At 35.6% G+C, this 23271-nt stretch overlaps 1 protein-coding gene, 1 long non-coding RNA gene and 2 pseudogenes across 2 annotated transcripts; all 4 read left to right on the top strand.

Annotated features, from left to right (window-relative positions):
* Positions 1-3140: 3140 nt before the first annotated feature.
* LOC147556264 (inactive LRR receptor-like serine/threonine-protein kinase BIR2 pseudogene) lies at positions 3141-6064 on the top strand (annotated as a pseudogene).
* Positions 5999-7897, top strand: LOC147556263 (replication protein A 70 kDa DNA-binding subunit A pseudogene; annotated as a pseudogene).
* A 754-nt stretch (positions 7898-8651) lies between these two features.
* Positions 8652-14063, top strand: LOC147556261 (uncharacterized). The gene is made up of 4 exons (XR_015235024.1): positions 8652-8790; positions 8904-9023; positions 9182-9325; positions 13884-14063. It is a non-coding gene; the product is annotated as an uncharacterized LOC147556261 (long non-coding RNA).
* On the top strand, positions 9441-13814 carry LOC147556262 (uncharacterized). The gene is made up of 2 exons (XM_086664251.1): positions 9441-12938; positions 13047-13814. Exons 1-2 carry the CDS (start codon positions 9441-9443, stop codon positions 13812-13814), a joined length of 4266 nt encoding a protein of 1421 aa, XP_086520377.1.
* Positions 14064-23271: the final 9208 nt, after the last annotated feature.

Genomic DNA, 23271 nt, shown 5'->3' with positions numbered 1-23271 from the left:
GTCATTAGAAAACCAGGAAACCAGCTTAAGTAACTGATGAAGTAGTACATTGGAACAATTATTCACTAAACAAACATAAATAAGGAGCAGTTACCCGAACCATATATGTACTATAAAGAAATTGTTATTTGAACCTTGGTATGGTGAAACCAAACTTATAAGTAATTAAACTCTTTTGGTAGTTATCCGCAAAGTTGGAAAGAATTACCTTCAACAAAGATATGGAAATCCCAACGCCTGAAAGAAGAAAAGGATAGAATTTTGGTGAATAAGATTTCTTCAATGTGAAGGTGAGATTGTTGATTTACATAGCATAAAATTCTTGCACAACAAATGTTTGGTTTGTTCTTAAACTTCAACCTGCAAAAAAGACCAATACGAATAGATGGATTGAAACTGTAAATTTGGAGTGATACGCTGAATTAAAGAAAATCAATTTTGAGTTTCATCTAAACCACACCAAAGATAAGAATCATACATGCTTATTAAAAAGATCAGAAGAAAAATGACATACGTGGTGCCGCTATGATGCGACGAAAGAAACTAAACTACAAAGGTTTAAGTGTTACTGAAATTGAGATTGGTATATAGAGAAGTTAGAAAAAGTGAAAAATACACAGATAAAAGGGATGACTACATGTTTGATAGAAAATTATGTTTCTTCTCTTGAGATGGTAGGGATTAAAAAGAACAGAAAAACAGAAGATCAATTGTTATTGAAAGGGAGAAAGACAAAGAGATCATTTCAAAAACCTGGAAGAGGTCTCACCATCAATCGTCAACCTAAATGAGATGAAAACATATTGAAACCAAATGAAGATTGAAACCAAATAAAGCCGCAACCTGCATAAAGAGTTCTATAGACATACAAGCAAATTGAAACTAAATACTGGTAATAGGTTAGTTTCAATCTAATGGAGTTCTATAAATGATGACCTAAAACAAAAGAAATAGTTGAAACTAAATTCTGCCTAAATCATCAAAGGCCTAAATCACCAGACTAATCTCTATTATATCAAATAAATATCACCATTAATCACTAAGAAGCATACAAAATTTTTTGGGTGATGAATAAGATAGATGCCTAGATGGGTGAGTGACTTGGACAGTGTCAAATCTAGATAGGGTACATAGCAACAAGGATTAGGGCTGAACATCCCGTGAATCTAGAAAGCCGTAATTACAACACCAGAGAAGGCAGATGAGCACCATAACTATGAAGCCCTGATTACAATACCAGGAAGGCAAATGAGTAGCATCATCAATCATCAACCAAAAGCACACTGACCTACATCGAGAGAGAGAAAGAGGTTCTATATGTGTGAGAGAGATAGAGTCAGAGAGGGAAAGAGATAAATACCTGAGATGAGAGAGGCTTGCATGAGAGAGGCAGATAAAGCGTTGAGAGGAGATGAATATGAATGAAATGGTGAAAGAATAACAAATAACTGGTGAAGGAAGAACTTTAGCGAAGTTGAATAGAGAGGTAGGGAGACTGAGAGGAAATAGAGGTGATACGTGCAAGGAGGGTCTAACCAAATAGTTCGAAATAAAGTTATCAATAAAATGACGCGCTTAACTTGAATTAGGGTTGTCTAACGCAATTTCCAAACACCTGCAAACCACAGCAAAGTAAGGCGATTTTTTTTTTCAATATATAATGCAAGAACTGGTTTATATCTCAATCTAATATAAAGTTAATTGTAATAGTTGAATGCTGGAATAAATCGATAGTGTTCAAGACACTGAAAATACTGCTATGTATGGACTTATAACTCCATATATTGTAAGAAAAATTGTTGAGCAGCAGTGAAGACAATATTGGAGAAAATCACCAATGCAAGGTCAATTTCCAGATCTATCATGTCTGAATGATCCTGGAAGGGGTTGGTCTACATTTGTTATTTCCTTTAGAATTTTGGTTTACAATACATGGTTGGCATATATAAGAGCAAAAATTACATCTCGAGGTACATAAAAGGATTCTAAGAATGTAGGAAAATGGAAAAACAAGTTCTTAATGAAGAACTATTTTATGATTTATCCTTCATGTAATGGTTACAATGAAATTCATGCATCTAAAAGAATAATAAATATTTATAATTCTGTGAGTATTGAAGTGTTGTTAAAAATAAGAAGGAAAATGTGAAATTGAGATAGATGAATCCAATAACTGTTCATGTAAATTAGCATCTTGAGAAGCTAAAAAGAATAGAAGTTGTAGTCAATTTCTATGTACTTAAACCCCTACAAGATGGCTGGCAGCGGTAGTATTTTTTTTTACCCTCTTCCAAATATTGTTTGATATTTTTCTATCATTGTTCATGTTATGTATACAGATAAACAAAATAATTAAGAGTTAATTCCTATATGGCCCCCTACTTTGTGACCAGCTTCCTTTATGACCCCTTTTTTTTCGTAAATTCAAATATGACCCCTATTTTCAAGTAAATGTCATTACTACCCTTCTTAATTTTAAATTTAAAACATTTAAAAAACATTATTTCCACCTCACCCCTCTCTCGCTCTCCACCTCATCTCTCTCTACAACTCACCCATCTCTCTCTCTCCACCTCATCTCTCTCTACAACTCACCCATCTCTCTCTCTCCAATTCACCTCTCTATCTTTCCAACTCACCTCTCTCTCTTCCAACTCACCTCTCTCTCTCTCCAACTCACCTTCATCTTCCCCGATTAAGGTCGCCGGCCGGCAAATTTTCCGGCCGGCGACCTCCAAAAAAAAAAAAAAAAATTCCTCTCATCTCTCTCTCTCTCTCTAAAAACTCCGGCGAAGGGGGTTTGCCTTCGCCGGAGTCGTGAACAGACCGATCTGGTCTGTTCACGAACAGACCTTTCAAAGGTCTACCCACCACCTTCTTCTCTAATTTCAACTCATTTCACTCACATTCACTCCAACTCTCCAAGCATTACTCTAGGGAGATAATCTTTCTTTCTCTAGAAAACTCTTTCTCTCTCTAAAAACAACCCCATTATGCTCTCATCTCTCTGTCCACTCTAAACCTGCTTGAAGTCAATGGCTTCTCTGTGTAGTGGAGCAGATACTAAAAAACCCTAACTTCAAAATACCTACTAAAGTCCAAAACAGTCTCAAAGTCTCTTCCTTTCTCTCACTTCCGCCATGAACAGATCAAGAGAGATAAAAACCACATTTTTCTTCTTCTTCTTATTCATAGCTATTTCATTTCTTGTCCCAATCAAAGGTCAAGAAGATGATTCAAAATGTCTTGAAGGTATAAAATCATCAATTACTGATCCACAATCAAAACTAAGTTCATGGGTATTTTCAAATATCTCCATTGGTTATATCTGTAAATTTGTTGGTGTTTCATGTTGGAATGAAAGGGAAAATCGTTTAATAGGTTTACAACTTCCATCAATGGAACTTCTAGGTCAAATTCCTGAATCACTTAAGTATTGTTCAAGTCTTCAGATGCTTCAACTTTCAGATAATGCACTTTCTGGTAATATCCCTTCTCAAATCTGTGATTGGTTACCTTATTTAACTCACTTAGATCTATCAAGAAATGACCTAACTGGTGAAATCCCACTTGAAATTGTTAATTGTAAGTATCTTAATACTTTGATTTTGAAATATAATAGATTATCGGGTTCGATTCCTTATCAGTTATCAAATTTAGGTCGTTTGAAGAAATTATCAGTTGCTAATAATGATTTATCAGGTCAGATCCTATCTTATTTTTCTGATTTTGATTCAACTAATTTTGATGGAAATGATGGACTTTGTGGTCAACCACTTGGATCTAATTGTGATGGAATGAAAAAAAAGAATCTCATTGTTGTAATTTCTGCTGCTGTTTTTGGTGCTGCTGTTTCTTTGATGTTAGGGTTTGGGATTTGGTGGTTCTTCATTAGGTCTTCGTCGAAAAGAGGGACTACTACTACTACTGGAACTACTACTAGTAAAGATGTTGATACTAGTTTAGCAGACAAATTTAGGGCTCATAAACTTGATCAATTTCTTTTTTCTTTTGGAGGTCGCCGGCCGGAAAATTTTCCGGCCGGCGACCTTAATCGGGGAAGATGAAGGTGAGTTGGAGAGAGAGAGAGGTGAGTTGGAAGAGAGAGAGGTGAGTTGGAAGAGAGAGAGGTGAGTTGGAAGAGAGAGAGGTGAGTTGGAAAGATAGAGAAGTGAATTGGAGAGAGAGAGATGGGTGAGTTGTAGAGAGAGATGAGGTGGAGAGAGAGAGGGGGGTGAGGTGGAAATAATGTTTTTTAAATGTTTTAAATTTAAAATTAAGAAGGGTAGTAATGACATTTACTTGAAAATAGGGGTCATATTTGAATTTACGAAAAAAAGGGGGCCATAAAGGAAGCTGGTCACAAAGTAGGGGGGCCATATAGGAATTAACTCAATAATTAACCCTATATTGAAATATTACCTGTGCAACTTTTTCATAGCTAAACGAGGAAGATAAATAAGTGTTTAACTTTAACCATAAGAGATTTAGTTACCCACAAGATGTTGATCGGATTGACTTGTAAAACCGATTGTTGGTATGTCAGGTCCCATTAATCCACTGATTCCATCCCCTACACATTAAAGTTAGGAAACTGGATCAAATGTACGCAAGTAAATTGAACAACCATGAAGATCAAAATACTCAAAATGAGAAAAACCTAAATAAAGTTTGTTAACAGGTTAGGTTCAACCCTTGAATTAGCATATGTTCTACAATAAACAAATCTCCATCAAATTGACAGCTTTATATTAACAACAATTAATAATAGTCCATAAATGAACAACTCTTTCAGTCATTTCATCAAACACCTTTTGATATATACTTGTTTTAAGATGGCCAAAATTATGAACCAAGAATGACCACGATTAAGAAAGAGTAATGGGAAAATTGTATCTAAAACACTTAAAATTAACCAAAAATGACCAAGATTATCCGCAGATAACAATTAAGGAAGAAATTTCTTGAAGCAAAAATCATAAAAGGGGCTAAGAAATGATCGAGGAAAAACTTACTCTGTCTTAATTTTATAATCTTCATGTTACTGACTTTATTAGCAATTTTGTCATTTAAAGAGGCTAGGAAAGAAACTTACTCGGTTCACAAGTGACAACGGGCTACCTTCTCCCCATTTCCTCACCAACAATCGTCAACTCAGTTCACCTGAATTCAGTTCTCATGAAGTTATTATTATATGCACACCAATATTACTTCAATTTGTTCTCTTGCTTTGTTCTCTAAGACACCATAATTTGGTATGGTAGTTTTTCTTCTCTCTTCTATCCTCAGCATTCATTCTACCTCTCTCTCTAGCTATTTGTCTTCATTTTCATTCTTAATAGTTTTCTGACTCACTCTGTTTGCTTTCTTCTCCTCTGAGTATTTTTCTTTCAATGGAATTACTAGTAAAGAACACATATAGAAACAGAGTCGATGCATTCAATTGGGTTTGCTGTAAAAGGACTAATTACAACAATATTACTACTCCTAGGTACATCTTGGAAGATGTTGATTTTGAAGCTAAACCAGGAGAGATTACTACAATTCGGAAGAAGAAGCTTGGTGGGAAAGAGAGAGGGTGAGAGCACTGGAATGTTGAGAAGTTGGAAAGAAACTGAAGGGGGGGAATGAGGAGTCACTCGTTGTGGGAGAAGAAGAGTTTTGGGTATGAATCATCCGTTGAGATAGATGATTGAAGGGCTCCGATTAAAACAAAATTAATCTTATTGAATTTGAGAATTGTTTGAACCGGTCAGATTAAAAGAGAATGAATGTCCATGTCATATGTCTACGTGGCTGTACAATCAGCATCTAGGAACATTTATTTTGTCCTAGTCACAGGTATCTGTTTTGTATAATAGACTAGGTATAACCCGGATATTTACAGGGCTACTAACAAAATTTGGTTAATTTCAGTATTGAACTATTATAAATAAGTGTACATAATATTGAAAACTTTAATCATTAAAGCTTCATACATTATTGAACATTCTTTTTTACTTACTTTCCACACTTTTTTATAGGTAATTGGAATTTGCGCAAGACAGGCTCTGATTCAGCGTAGGTGCGTTAAATTCATTGATATTATAATTAACTTTTCTGACGTTCTTTACTAACAAACCATTAGCTTATACCCATTAAACGTTGTTCCCACTTCGTCTGACCTATGCTATGTTAGTCTTTGGTTACTTAACTACTTAGTATCTTAGTCACCATGATAGACATAATTGTAGATCTTATAAGAATCATGTATTTTATTGACAGACCTTACCGACTAAATCACATAAAACCACATAAACTACTTAACTTTAGGATTACTTACCTGACTAAAAACCCACTTCTATATAACCAACATACCTGTATTGATATTCTACACTTTAATACTTTATCAATGCATTATAGAGTAAAATATAACCCAATTTTTTTTGAAAAATGTCATGATTAATGCTTATTGATGTTTCATCCTTATTTTAAGTGTCCCCAACGTTAGAATTCATTACCACCAATTCATGACATTATATACAGATAATGAGTTCACCTACAATCGCAACTCCTGTGATGATAATACCCATAAGGTTACTCAATCCTTATCAAGGGAAGTGGACAGTGAAAGCTAGGGTCACCTCAAAAAGTAAACTTACGAATTACACAAATGCAAAAGGTCCTGGGAAAGTATTTTCCTTTGACATTGTAGATTCTGAAGGAGATGAAATCCATATAACTTGTTTTAACGCGGTAGCCGACCAATTCTATGATTACATTGAAGAGAGACAAGTATACTTCATTGCTAATGGCATGCTAAAACCTGCATCTAAAACCTGCATCTAAAACCTTCAACCATCTGAGAAATGAGTATGAGATTTATCTAGACAAATCTTCCAAAATTGAACGTTGTGCGGAAGATGATAACACAATACCTGTACATCAATTTCACTTTCAACCAATAAATGAAATTGGAAACATGGAAAAATACTCATTAGTGGATGTAGTTGGTCTGGTGATGTCTATAAATTCAACCACGCCTATAGTGAAAAAAGATGGAACCGAGACAGTGAAAAGAAATCTGGAGTTGAGAGACATGTCTGGTTACACAGTGGATTTGACCATGTGGGGAAAGTTTTGCAATGTTGAGGGTGACAAGGTTTCCGAACTTCTTGACTCTGCTTCTATTGTTGTCATCGCTGTCAAATCTGGAAGAATTAATGAATTTAATGGAAAATCAGTGTACACAGTGATGTCAACGCAATTAATCATCAATCCAGACATTCCAGAGGCTCATAAACTTAGGTTGTGGTATAGTTCAGACGAATCCAAAACCACATCCATCCGTATTTCTAAGCAATCAGCAACAAATGTTCAATATCACCGTAAACTAATATCTCAAATCAAAGAAGAGGGGCTCGGAAAATCTGGCGAACCCAACTATATCATTGTTACCGCTAGAATTTCATACGTAAAACCAGAAAACTTTTCGTACACTGCGTGCCCATTAATGGTTGGGTCTCGTAAATGCAACAAAAAGGTAACAAAGAATGAGGAGGGACGTTGGTGGTGTGGAAGGTGTGATCAATCAGTTCCTGAATGTGAATACATTCTGCAATTACAACTTCAAGATTGCACAGGTACTATATATGTGACTGCATTCCAAGAGGTTGCTGAAGCAATAATGGGCATTTCAGCGAAAGATTTGACAATTTTGAAAGAAGGGGATGAAGAAAAATTTTCAGACACTATAAGGATGGTGAAATTTAAGTTGTACTCATTCAAGTTAATAGTAAAAGAAGAACTTTACAATAATGAGCGTCTGGTGAAATTAACTGTCGTTAAGGCGGAGGCGGTGGACTTCTCATCTGAATCCCAGTTCCTTTTGGATTCAATTAGTAATATCGGAGAATAGGAAGCCCATTTTAAATAGGGATGCTCAAAAACAAGTTAATGCTTTATCGTATTAAAGTATATATATTGTCTTTCAAAATGCAATTTCATATTTCTACAAACATCTATTACCATTTCCTATGTAAACGTTACATCGTAACTTACTTTTCCTAAATGCATATTAGTTGTGGTATTTATATATGATAATTAAACAAATGTTCACTTAATGTCATAAATATGAAAATCTTTTTGGACCTTTAATTCAATATATAACTTTAAACAATTTCAGACAGTTAAACTTATCTTCAAATCCATTTTATGTAGGTCTCTGCAGCTGTGTTGTTTTATTTCCTCAAATTATTTTTCAGCATCGCCTCAACCTAAATTCAATGGTTACTTCTAAAGCGGCACCACACCATCAACTGAAGGCACCGAATCACATGTGAGCATTTTAATCTCATTTGTGGTTATTCTTATGCAAATTACTCAATTGAATTGACAACAACAAAAATTTACTTATGACGTCTTCATTACTACAACATCTCTCTTATAATACACCTTCCCTTTCACACTACTAAACTTAAGAAAATAAATATGAAAATGCATCTCCTACACACACACATATATGTAAACATATATTATATTGTACATAGGTTGTTACTGACAAATTGATTGTTATCAAATAAACACCTACTCCATTTCCTCCACTATATACTACCTTAAATTACGGATCTTTCCCATAATACATTCCTGATTTCATTTGTTTAGTGTTACAAATTAACAAAGCAACTACATCCCTGACTTTATTTATTCATTCTTACAAACTAGCAACGCAGTACAGGACAACGCCTGCGTCGGGAAAGGGAACGGATAGCACGCCAAAACAAAGGAAAAACAGTGGTGATACCTAACAATGTTAGACACTATATATTCCTCCTAATCACTACTGCACAACTTGAATCGCTACATTTCTATTGCATACTAAAAAAAATCCTTTATCCGACTTACACTGAAGTTGTCTTCTATAGGATGAACGCTCATCTGGTTTTCTGCAAAGTACATCTATGCGACCCCTGCGAATAAATGACACAACTTCTGGCATACCTATACAACATGAAACTTCGCCCACCACTGCATCTGTTAATGAGGTTTGTTTTACAGTTTTTGTATTGTTTTACTAAAATCGTATCTACCTATTTACACAGACTCTAACTCATTAATTGCGCTACTTCTTACTTTGTACCCCTCATATACCATTTTGGTCCCCTTCATTTAATAAAAAAATGATCCTTTTCTAATACTACAGAAACGTAGCATTGGTCAACAATTGCGTCGCAATAGGGAACGTCTGTCTTCTGGAGACAAGAGAAAAGGACCATCAATACCAAATGATGTCTTTCCTGTGACCACACAACATTCACCTACCACAACCCTGCATAACGCTTATGAGGTTTATTATCTCTTCATTCTTTATTTATGGGCGATATTATATATTTTTACAGGTTATTTTTATCCTTAATAATAAGTCTTGCTAACATATATCTATAATATAATAGCAAACCAATATGTCGTCACAAAGTACAAATACATGTAAGCGACTAAAGATGTTGGGCCAACAAGAAGATGATAGACAACACACAAACCATGTTAGTACCCTAGAAGAGCCGACCGAGGCTTCGACTTCCACATTAGATGAGTTCAATACAGTTGATACTGAGCGACATTTTCTTGGACTTATGGAAGTATTGTGTCCTCATTGTTCAGCACTACATTGGATTGACGAAAAATTAAAGAATTCATCTATATCAAGACCGTTATTTGGTACATGTTGTTTCCAAGGAAAAATCCGCCTACCCCGGCTACGTGAACCACCATTGCCATTAAAATCTTTATATGATGGAGATGACGAAAGTTCAACGTCATTTAGACGGAACATACGTCGTTTTAACGCTGCAAATGCATTCACAAGTCTAGGATGCACATTAGAATCCAGAACGCTAAGTGGTCGGGGACCATATTCATTCACTATACATGGGGAATTGCGTCATCGGACTGGTTCACTATTACCAGAGGCGGACACACCACCATCCTATGCTCAACTCTATATCTATGATCCTGATACTGCATTAAGGATTCGTAGTGAAAGAAACAATGATTTGGATGTTCGTGTTCTCAACATTATTCAAGAAACGCTCCTTCGTTACAATGCATTCTACCCTAAATATTGTCAGGCATATGAAATTTTATCAGAAACTATTTCAGCTAACCAACATTTGCCTGTTCACTTGCATTATAATCCAACCATGGATAGAAGGCTATATAATTTGCCTACATCTCATGAGATTGCCGTTATAATACCAGGAGATGGTACCGAAAAAGCATCGTCGAGGGATATTGTCCTACATCTGAAAGGGTCAACCGAATTACTCAGAGTATCAGAAAGTCACCCAGCTTACTTGCCATTACACTACGTTTTACTATTCCCATTTGGAGAGCTGGGATGGGACCCTGATTTGAAGCAATGGGATATAAAACGTAATCGTGTAAGTAAGTCACGACTAACGCAAATGCAGTTTTACAGTTACCGTATATTCCATCGAGAAACTGAATATTCATCAATACTAAGAGCAGGTAACTTATTTCAAGAGTTTCTTGTCGATGCATGGGCGTCGACGGAGCAAAATCGTTTGATGTATATTAGGCATCATCAAACCCAACTACGGTCAGAGCTTTATAATGGTCTTACTGATGTATCTGTTGATGGGTTAAATCCAAATCAAGTGGGACGCAAGTTCATCTTACCATCTTCCTTCACAGGAAGTGGCAGACATCTGTTTGAAATTTATCAAGATTCAATGGCAATAACTCGTTACCACCACCATCCAGATATATTTTTAACTATGACTGCAAATCCCAAATGGCCTGAGATAACGTTTGCCCTTTTCCCTCATCAAACTGCAGTTGATCGTCCAGATTTAGTTGCGCGGGTCTTCGAACTAAAAAGGAAAAAATTAATGAACGTTATTCAAAATGAGTGTGTGTTTGGCAAAGCGGTTGCACATGTTTACACAATTGAGTTTCAAAAACGTGGCTTACCACATATGCACGCCCTCATATTTCTTCAACAATCAGATAAAATCCACACTGCGAATCAGGTTGACCGTTTTGTTTCTGCTGAATTACCTTGTGAGTATAAGGACCCATTACTTTTTGAAACAATAAAAAATTGCATGGTACATGGCCCGTGTGGACATCAAAAGCCTACTTCACCATGTATGATTGATGGAAAATGCTCGAAAGGTTATCCTCGGAATTTTACAGATACAACAACCCTAGGGGAAGATGGATATCCAATATATCGCCGTCGTGATGATGGTCGGTCCTTTATTGTTCGAGGGCATCTGGTAGATAATAGAAATATTGTTCCTTACAATCCTTACCTTTCTAAGCTCTTTGATTGTCACATTAATGTTGAAATCTGTGCAAGCGTCCGATGTGTGAAATATATCCACAAGTATATTTACAAGGGTCACGATCGAGCAACAATGGTTGTGGGTGAAAATGACGAGATTCAACAATACCTCGACTCACGGTATATAGCTGCGCCTGAAGCTGCATGGAGATTATTCGGTCATTTACTACATGAAGAATTTCCAAATATTGTGCGTCTTGCTGTACATCTACCAGGTATGCACCACGTAGTTTTTAACCCTGAAGATCCTCCCGAAGTCATTCAGTATAGAGCTGGTCTACAAATGTCTACTTTAATGTCATTTTTCATTAAGTGCTCTACGGATCAAGCTGCAAGAAACTACACATATCAAGAATTCCCACAACACTATGTTTGGGACAAAGATGCAAAATTTTGGAAAAAAAGAAAACGTGGTTTTGCCATAGGGAGAATGTACTTCGTAAGCCCGAATGCCGGAGAAAGATTTTACCTCCGAATGCTATTAACAGTTGCAATTGGCCCGTCTTCTTTTGAATCCTTACGTACTTTCAATGGTGTGATATATGATACCTTTAAATTAGCTTGTGTTGCACGTGGAATGCTTGAATCAGATGGAGAATGGATACAATGTTTACAAGAAGCTGCTTCAATGAAAACAGGTTATCAATTACGAAGGCTTTTTTGTATAATCCTATTAGAGTGTAATCCTTTAAATCCAGATAAGCTATGGAATAAATTTGCAATGAATATTTGTGATGATATTCCATACCTCATGCGTACTACACGCAGAATTGAGAACCCAACAGAGGCACAAATCCAGGATTTTGGACTACACCTCTTAAATGAAATCCTTTTGGAATCTGGTAAAAGCCTTCAAGTCAACTTCCCATCCATGCCTTTGCCACAGCAACAATGGAATGAAGTTCCAGAGAATAGATTAATATGGGAGCATATACAACTCAAAAACTCTATAAATCAATTCGATTTAACAAGTAAAGTTGATTGCCTTAATGAAGGCCAACGATACGCTTTTGAGGAAATTACAAGGTCTGTATTTACTAATGGAGGTTCGCTTTTTTTTCTCAACGGTGCTGCTGGAACTGGAAAAACATTTTTGTACAACACAGTTGCAGCTTCTTGTCGAATTAAAGACCATATAGTCATCACAGTTGCTTCATCTGGTATTGCATCTTTGTTATTAGTTGGAGGAAGGACAGCTCATTCAACATTTCAGATCCCTCTTGACATCCATGAAGACTCAATTTGCAACATTGGTAAACAAACCCAACAAGCAGAGTTATTTAAAGCAACAAAGTTGATAATATGGGATGAGGTTCCTATGCAACACCGGTATTGTGTTGAAGCAGTTGATCGCACATTGCAAGATATTCGAGATTCTAATCGACCATTTGGTGGGATAACTGTTGTTCTTGGCGGCGACTTTAGACAAATTTTACCTGTTATACCAAAAGGAAGTCGAGAAGAAATTGTAAGTGGGTCAGTAAGGAGGTCCCACATTTGGACTCGCATCAATGTCCTTACTTTGTCACAAAACATGCGACTTGAGTCTGAAGATCCTGGTTGTAATTCCTTTCGCACTTTTCTACAATTGGTAAGACCTTTCTACTTTAATATTCCAAATTTGGATTCACCTTACCTATGTTTGAATTATTTTTACACAAAACTTCATCATTTAAAAATACAATATTTTTTCTTATAGGTTGGAGCAACTCCATCAGAAAATCTTCCGTTACCTGATTCAATTAATAGATCAGCCTCCCTGTTAGATCTAATAACTGCTATATATCCAAGGTTGGGTGTAGTTACAAATGTTACTCCAAGTTACCTCACAGAAAGAACCATTCTATCAGCGCGAAACGAAGATGTATCTGCGATCAATAATGTGGCTTTAAATATATTTTCGGGAGAATGTATAACTTATCTCGCAGCCGATAAGATGAATGATACAGAAGTTACTAACTATTCTTTAAATGCTAGCTGTCCTAACGAGTTTCTAAACTCCCTTAATCCTCCTGGATTTCCGCAATTCAAATTGGAATTTAAAATCGGTTGTCCCATCATGTTGTTAAGGAACCTTTCTCCAAGGGATGGCCTGTGTAATGGTACAAGATTGATGGTGGTTAGAACAGCTCCCAGAGTTATCGAAGCAAAAATATTAACAGGAGATAAGTCTGGTAACTTGGTTTTTATTCCAAGAATCTCTCTAACAACATCTTCTGATTTGGGCATTCCGTTTGTGAGGAGGCAATTCCCGGTACGGTTAGCGTATGCCATGACAATAAACAAGTCTCAAGGGCAGTCTGTTAAATTTGTTGGGATAGACCTACGCTTTCCTGTGTTTAGCCATGGTCAATTATATGTTGCTTTATCAAGATGCACTGCCAGTAGTAGAATACACGTTTTATTACCCGAACATTGCAACACTTTTACTACCCCTAATGTTGTTTATACTGAAATTTTATTGTAATAGTTACAAACAATACCAATTGTTATTCATTCGCATCTTATATTATTTTACGATCATTTCTGTCATAAGGATTTCCCGACCAGATACGTAGATGACAAATATAATTACTGTTAAGCAATATTTCCAAACTTGGAAAAGAACTTTCGACTGTCATGATTTGGTAGGCTCTCTAAACCTAACTCATTAGCTTTTTTTCATAAATTACTTGCACTAAATTGTACATGTCTATGTTATATATTAAAGTTTAATATCTAATAAATCTTTTTTAGGGTTCATTAATACATATTACAAACTATAAGATGTCGTAACAATGTCGTTTTACTTTTATAACTTTTACAGCTGAACATTGATTGAAAGATTCAATCAGATAGATCCATGACGAAAACTCAAAGAACTGGGTGAAGGGTTTGTCCTTATCGTAAAAGGAAAAAATGAAGATGCAGGATTACCATTATCAAAGGACAATCTCCCCTAGGTCAGTTATTGATTTTTACACTTCCTTTCCCACAATTCCATGATATCATAACCTCATTGTAAGTCATATAAAACATGCTTCCACTTTAAACTGTCCTTTACTTCCTATTTCACCATACTTGGTTATAACAAGAATATAATCATATAACATAGTTTTATACCGATACTACTAGGACTTAGAGTCAAAGTTGAAATAATTAGGTCGTTATGATTCCACCGGGGACGTATATTTCATAGACTGCCCAACAAATATTCATATACATACACGTCCTTTTAAACACGATTCATTCAAATAATTGTATATGACATTTGTGATGCTTAAATTACAGCAGGAGACCCTATCTGCATTCACAACCTACGATGTCCTGAACCAAAATCTAACATCGAGTTTTCTCTCTTTATCTCTTTCTCACCTTCTTATTGAGTTAAATATATATTTATATTTCCGTTGGGGTAAGAATGTGGAGATAAGAATAAAGGTAGGGGAAGAGGACATGTTGAATTACAGATGAATGGTAGTTCCGCATATAGGGTAGTGGCCAGCACAGGTACCATCATCATTGATAAATTCACAGACTCTCTTTACATATAATTTGTTGTATGAAGATTCATTCTTTAAAGAAAATAGTTCAAGTACTTTGTCTCTCTCCATTTGATTCTTCATATATTGAATCTTTCGTTTTCTTCATTTCATTCGGTTGACACAACTATTTGTTGATGGTTATAGCTTCCAATGTCAACTGATATATTGTTTTGAATGACTCGATGTACTGATTTGCTTATTTTGGAAGATTTAGTCGCCAATTTCAATATATTTCAACTACATTCGCATCTAAGACCTTATTTTTTAAGATCCAGTAGCCAATTGATCTGCTTTACGATATCTTCAATTTACTCCCTGGCCTAATTTTGTTTATATTATGCATATAAATTCTAATTGATACATGTCAATGACCTAACTTTTGTTTTATCTTAGACCTGATTTTGTTGCTATTTATGACCTTGCAGCACTTCAGACTTGGGACAATAGAAAGGGCAGGCTTAAAGGTAAACGGCTTGATCGCCACCATTGCAGCAATAATTTCATGATAATAGTGGGTTAGCCTTGCTTTGGACCTTTTTAAGTTTTGCGAATCATTAACCTTTACATTCTTAGTATTTTTTGCTAAGTTTATTTACTTTCTAATCACACGGCATGTTGATGTACATTAACTGGATGTCGTCAAACTCCTTTACTCATTGGCTGCAATTTTCTATTTGTAGCCTTGTAGGCATTGGACATTGAAGATCCGTAAACAAGTGAGCAATTTTTTTATGCCAACCAAGATCTATAGCGTCATTAGTCATTATCCTTTCAGCTCATATTTGTAACATTACTGAACCCTTTGATTGTCTTCTTATGAGGAATCAAGTTCGTATAATTTTTTCTCATTTTCAAGCTTTGGTTTAAATAATTGGAGTTACTTAAGAGGTCAGTGGGAGTCATTAATTCACTTTCAACCTTAAATCCCATTTGCGATTTTTGTTTATGTTTTCTCACAGACTTAATTATTAGAGTACTTCTGAGTTATTGTTAGTATGAAGTTATAGTTAGTTGCCTAACTTTGCTAGGTTTTATTCTTTGTCAACAACATGAGTAAGTTAGTATGTTGTTGAAGATGGCATTAAGTCATTTCATTAACCATTCGACAAATCTTGGTGTTGATGATGGAGAAAATAAAATTTTCTTTGATTAGGTGATTATTTCTTATTTATATATTATTTTCGGGTACAACTTTTTTGGGTTGTTGTCTATGGGGATTTAAGTCTTGCAAGGCTGCTCCCTCAAAGAGAACCCAAATTGTTTCAACAAAAAAAAAAACGAGAACCCAAATTAGGTAGTTATTTTGGTGTAGTGAATCAATATTGCTCGTGTATATATAGACTCTCGGTTGCAAATAATGTCTACAGATGATCTAACTTTGAGTTTAAATTTGAACATTTTACCTTCAATGACTGGCTATTTTGGTGAATGATGCAGATATATTGATCATTGATATATTGACCTCATCTTGAAATAGTTAGATTGCGCTTATTATTGTCGATAGTGCTCCAAAACCCTTCCAATGCCTCTTTCTAACCATGGATAATCTGTAACTCTGGGATTCACTAGAAGAATAGAACGAGTAGGAAAGTAACATTCTAAAATCCACATTGTTTTGAGAAATCCTTTTGCTCATATCATTCCTCATTCGTCAATGCAGGAATTTCAGTCAAAATAAAAACAACAACGATTGGGCCTGAGTATAGTTGTTGGCGAGGGACAAGCATCATAGAAGTGGCAACTAAATCAATGGAAGCATAGTGGAACTTCTAACCTGCGACGCGAATGGTATACATTCTAACTAAGGTGAGTCCTAACATTAAAAAAACTTTATTCTAATATTTAGGTCTTCTCCACGTACCTAATTCTTCGGAGACAAAATTTCCTCTCTTAAGACAAGTCGTGGGCAATTATGGCTTTTGACTATTGAAAGAAGTTCTAATCGTATTAGTAAATAAACAAATAGTTTAAGTTCTATGATGGTAAAATTTTGTTTCAGTTCCCGTTTTCCTGTTAGTATTTGATTCAAAGTATGGTTTCAGCATTTTCGCTTTGCTTTTATTTGATTCAGGTAAAGAAGCTTGAAGAAAAAATAAAAGAAGAGCATTTGGAGTTTTTGACATGCAGAAGGATTCTGCAATTTTTCCTTTGAGACTACTTCCATCGATTGCTATGGACTTCAATTTGGATCAAATACTAACAGGAAAATTGGTGATTATGTTCTTTTTTTGTTATAAATATTATTTGAAATTTGAATATTTCACTTTTCAAATTATTCCAAATTACGGTGATTTGTGCATCATTTCCATTTTACTTAAAAGTTAAATTATCTGACAACAGCTATAATAGTTCAAGATATAATGATGTGAATGGTAATCACAATTAAGAACCGTAACCACAGTTAAGTGTTGAAGTCGTCTTTTGGGGTAACTTTATAATGGTTATAAACATTCTTAGAATAACTATACCTGACAAGGTTACCATGACAAAATCCAAGTTATTCTACTCATCTACAATAATAGTGAGATAAACATTCAGACGTGATGAAAAATAAACTCGCTCATTCAAAATTACAAAACCCAAATGATATTTTGCGTAACTCAAAAAATTACAAAACGTATATATGCTGTTAGAGTCAAGAAAATGCTATAAGAATATACAAAAACTTTGCAAAATATATAATTACCTTTCATGCAATTTTCTTGGAGAAAACAAGATTATGAAAAGAGAAACAATGAGACAAGATTTGAAGGATTTTTTTTTAAGAAACATATTGATACCCTATCACCCTGGAATAGGTTAGGTAGTAGTAGAGAAAAGAGAGGTTAGACATGTAAATTACTCCTAATGGATTTATTTTCTATTTAATATTATCTTTGGGCTCTAAATCCATTGACATTGTGATTTTGGATCTAAAACCCATCACCCCTTTAGTTATTTGAGTCGAAATAATATCCAAAATAGTTAAGGAAGGATTTTCTTTTAAAATCCATTGACATTGTGATTTTGGATCTAAAATCCATTAACATTTTACAATTATTATCTGATCAAGATATTTATAAAGCTTAAAATCTCTGTAACTTTTCTTTTAAAACTTTACATATATGTATATATTATTTTTATTAGACTTCAAATAGGGATAACAATTACATATTAAGGAAGGATTTTCTATAATCTTTCTAACAAGATCTACTTTCGACACATTTTTATATACAAAAACCCAAAAAAATGATGATTCTTTTCTGTATTTTTTTTCCTTTGCAAACTGAATTTGCAAATTTTAGAAACTTGTTTTACTTTTTGCGCAATCTGAGTCCGCAAATAAGACAAATTGGATTTGCAGATCTCACAAACTCGATAGCACATGTGAATTGGATTTGCAGATCTTGCAAACTTGGTTTAGATAGAGAAACAACTTTTTCAATTTGTTGGTCTTCACGGATCCATTATAGAGTTCAGTTCTAGATCGATATTTACTATTTGACTTAGTAGACATAGTAGTGAAAAATACCGATAAAGGTAGAAAAAATAAAATAAAAATAATATTCACTTTTTGTGTGATGTAGAAACAAACCGAGAACAAAAAACCAAATAGAAATAAAAATGATATAGGAAAAATCACTCTGACAAAGTCATGTCAATATGATTAAGAAATCTCTCAAAGCAACCAGAAATGATAAAAGCAAATCTAAGATCATTCCATATAAAGCCCTAATGCATTTGAGCGACACATCGTGCCATTTCAATTCTCAATACTCGTTATTTTTTCACGGGTTTATTGTAGAAATTAGTAAGCATAGTAGTGAACAATATTGACTGAAATAAAGACTTACTTTGTAGACGGTGATGGCGAAGAAGATTTGATGATGAAGTATCCCCTTTTGAATTTTATTTTGGGCCTAAAGCTCGTGGACCCTAATTTTAATAATCACAATACAAAATTATATACTTTTACCAAACGCCACATCTAGGTTTTTTACGATATAAAAACACTTTTTATATAGTTTATCAAGCAACTCAAATTGATTTTTAAAAAGCATTTTTATTTATGAGCTAACAAAAAAGTTCTTAAATGAGCTATGTGTACCCATATAAGGCATAAATATATGGAATTCCATCTCTTTATAATGAATTTTATTTTATAAAATCGATATGTCATGAACTGAATGAGCAAACTTAACAGCATAATATTAACATTAGGCCTATAAAATCCATCTACCTATTGCGTAACGTCAAGCTTGTGACTTATTGAACTCTTAGAAGAGTGCCCAACCGACTGAACTACCAGTAGATGACATATTATCTACGATTATAAATGGATTACATTTTTCTCGATCAACTGGACCAACTATTTGAGGAATATTCTCCCATTTACATAGTGAGTGTCTTTTTACGTAGGATATCTCATGTATGGTCTAATCAACTAAACTCAATGGCACTAGAAGTAGCAGTACTAGGTAAACGTGTGGTGGAAAAACAATTTAACACCACAAAATAACAATTACGATTAATTTTTCATCTAAAAATTATAGTCAAGAGCAGGGGTGGGAAAACGGCCCAAAGACTCATTTCTTGCTTGGGTCCTTAGTACGAGGTAGACCGCGAATACCTGTTATCGGTCATAGGCATATCTGAGCGATACTGACTATCAGTGAACCCAAACTAGATATGTCATTGTTGAAGGAGGTGTCCTTCGATCAACATGACAATGCGTGTAACTTGTCTTATAAGACAAATAGTGACGAAGATCATCGAGTCTGGTCTATTAGGGATCGTAATATTCGGCTAGAAACTAACTACGATCAATGGATCACTTAAGTGATTCGGAACTAATTGTGACCGGATCCTACAACAGATTACACAACGAGTATCGACTCGATCAGAAAATAAGACTAATAAAATAAGCCACCATAAGTGTGGATTTGATCTATTAACATGGCTAAAAGGTCTGGCAAAAGTGCCAAAACAAATGTAACATAGGCCGAGTCAACTGTCGGGACCAAAAGGAATGGCAAGCCGTAAGGCCCGACCTATGGAAGAACCACCCATATTATGGATGTCCTAGATGGGATAGACATCCCATATGGGAATCCCCCACTCTAAGTCGGACTTAGAAATCTGTTTTTGTGGTCTATATGAAATCCTAGTCCGAATTGCATTCAAACTTCAGGTGTTTTATATAATGACCTCATTGGAACAAAAACAGGTGTAGATTTCTATCTCTGTCGTATCAAGTAGAAACAGTAAGAGAGAGAGCGAGAGCGAGAAGATCTCAAGCTATATGTCTTGTTCGAAGAAGAATCTATTCTTCATCAAACCGCTTAGTGGTATTCTAGCTGACTTGAAAGGAGGGAAATCAAGTTGATTGCTCGGGTGTCTCGAGCGGAGGAACTACAAATTGGAGCTTTTCGTCTTCGAAAAAAAGTGATCAATTTAGTCTGAGGGAAGCGATATAAAATATATCTCTTACTTGCTAGTTCAATATTAGTTTATGCAGAGACCTAAGAAACGTAATGTTAGACGTATTAGACGTCTGAGATTCCGCTTAGAGCATTAGGAGACAATAAAACTGATGCAGGGGCACCCGGCGTGGAGACTATTTCCATGACCGGACCCGGTCATGGACCAACCGGCCAGAGAGAGTAGAATTAGGAAGTCCTTATTTTAGTATGATTATTAATTAATTTGGGTTTAGGAATTATGCTATTTTAATATTTCCAATAATTGGAAAGGTTCATATTTGAGTCCAAGTTATTTAGGCAGTTGCAGTATTTAATTATTTAAAAAGTCTAATTCAAGTCTATCTAGGAAAGTCCAGAATCCTATAAAAGGATATCTAGTTTGTCTATTATTCTCAGATTGAGAGAAAAACCCCATTGAAGTTTCAATCAAGTTTATTATTTAGAGTTATTTGATCTTTATTTTCATCGTTCTTATTTAATTATTCATCTCTTTTAATTCCGCTGCGTTTCTACATCAAGTGGTATCTAGAGGCATAAATTTTTTTTTTCTTTCCGGTCTTCATCACTTTTATCATCATGGTTAATACTACTATCTCAGCTACACCAACTAAGGAGAAAACACCAACCTTTTCATCTGAATGGGACAACATTAAAGAAGGGCTATCTGCAGGTAAAAAGTTGGAAGAAGGTTTCAATGAGTACAAAAAAGAAACAACAGAAAAATTCGATAAAATCGATCAACGATTCGATAAATTCAACGACTCCATCAACTTCATCTCCAAACAACTCGAAGGTATGTGTAAAAACCAAACTCCACCTCCCACCATTATCACAACTCAACAACCCTCACCACTACCGACTACCACCAACACCAACCGATTTCCACCTCTCGGGTTTCCACCCGAACCACAACAACCTTTCGTAACCAACACCACATCCACCACGATACCATTATTCGGCCATACTATTTCCCACCCTTGTCCCGTGACACCACCACCATCTCACATCACCTTCTCCACCGCCACACTACCCTCAACATGTACAAACCACCAAAACAGCCGACTACCAATACCCATTACTTCACCCCCTTATACAACTTCAACTACACCACCAATCATCTTTGAAAACCTCACTCACCACCCACCTACAACTCCCTTATTTTTCCACAATTCAGGTAACCCAAACCTAGGCAGCCATATACCACAAATCAACCATCAATTCCACAACCCTTCAACACATTATCAACCACGTCACTATACCCCAACCGAGTACCCAACCAAGCAATTCGATCCAATCGGAACAGGGTCCTCTTCCAACAACCAAAACCCATGTTTCCAATACCCAACAGCACCACCTGAAATCCCTTATACTCGTCCCTTTGAAACCACACAAACCCGAGAACACACGACCACACCTAACCGAACCCTCGAAACCCAACCACTTTTACGAATTCGAGAAACCGAACACCTCAACAACCCCTCCTATCATCCACCCGAGCAATCTATTTTCCCGCGTTATCGAGAACCAGACCACAACTTCACTCGATCAGCTACCCACAACCCGACCCATCGACCATTAACCATTAACCCACATCAACAAATTGCAACCGTACAACTACCTCCAACGGCCAATACCGAACTTAACCAATCGGGTTCTTCTTCAACGTCAAGTCCCGCTTATCGTATACGAATGGATGTTCCTTCTTATGACGGAGCAATAAATATTGAGGAATTTTTGGATTATATCTCCCGTTTAGAAATTTTTTTTGATGTTATGCAAGTGGAAGGTCCTGAACAGGTACGTTGTGTTACTGGTTATTTATCTAAAACTGCTCTCACTTGGTGGAAACAGGAATCTGAAAATCGTCGTTTATTACACTTACCTCCTATTTCTTCTTGGTTAGAATTGAAACCATTAATGTTCTCCCGTTTCCTCCCTCCGGATTATGAGAACCAATTATGTGTTGATTATTTACGTTGCCGCCAAGGAAAACGTTCAGTTGAGGAATATGCTTCAGAATTCCAAAGACTAATTACAAGACTTAATCTCCCAGATTCAGAGTCAATGAAAGTAGAGAAATTCAAGGACGGACTTCGGAATGATATTAAAGATTTGGTTAATTTAAGATCTTTTACTTCGGTTTCTGAATGTATTAGTGTAGCTCGGTCTTTTGAATCAGATTCACGTTCTATTTTCCGAGGACACAGTACTAGAAGTCAAGCAGTTCGAACTCTACCGGATGACTTAGATCAATCCAAACAGGCGGAGGACGGTTCTAAATCACTGTCAGATAATCCTTATAAAAAACCTCCACCAGTTAAGTGTTATCGTTGCTTTGAAACAGGTCACTATTCTAATGCTTGCCCCTCTCGCGGTAAAGCAAATATTGTTGAAAAGAAATCAGATTCAGATGAAGATCAATTGGAACGAATTAACACTATTCCAGACAACGGTGATCGGGTTATGTTACTCACTCGTAGAGTTCTTTTCACACCTTTAAAAAGGAATTTATCTCAACGAAAGAATTTGTTCGTTACACGGGGAACAATACTGAATAAAGTGTGTACTATAGTAATTGACAATGGTTGTGTAGAAAATTTAATTTCTACAAAACTGGTTCATTTCTTGGGTACTCCTACAATGATTAAATCAAACCCATATAAAACCGCTTGGATTCAGTCAGGAACTACTACACGGGTTGATCACATGTGTACTATTAATCTTTCTATTGGTTCTTCTTATGTGTCTACAGTTAATTGTGATGTCACCGATATGGATTTATGCCACATCATATTAGGACGACCATGGCAATCTGATGTTGATGCCACTTACCGTGGTCGTTTGAATGTTTATGAATTTCCGTGGAAGAAGAAGATTGTGACGTTATTGCCAATTGAAGATGGATCGGAAGAACTACATTCTCTTCACAAACGGTTCG

This window comes from Eschscholzia californica, unplaced genomic scaffold, assembly GCF_041429995.1.
Source record: "Eschscholzia californica isolate CP2 unplaced genomic scaffold, dmEscCali1.0.p SCAF_2, whole genome shotgun sequence".
Classification (NCBI taxonomy): Eukaryota; Viridiplantae; Streptophyta; class Magnoliopsida; order Ranunculales; family Papaveraceae; genus Eschscholzia; species Eschscholzia californica.
The sequence above is the reverse complement of the archived record's forward strand: the minus strand, read 5'-3'. Positions and strand labels throughout refer to the sequence as shown.

Coding starts and splice junctions, on each gene's coding strand:
- LOC147556262 (XM_086664251.1), top strand. CDS start 9,441: ATGTCGTCACAAAGTACAAATACATGTAAGCGACTAAAGATGTTGGGC. Junction 12,939..13,046: donor TTCGCACTTTTCTACAATTG/GTAAGACCTTTC, acceptor TTTTTCTTATAG/GTTGGAGCAACTCCATCAGA.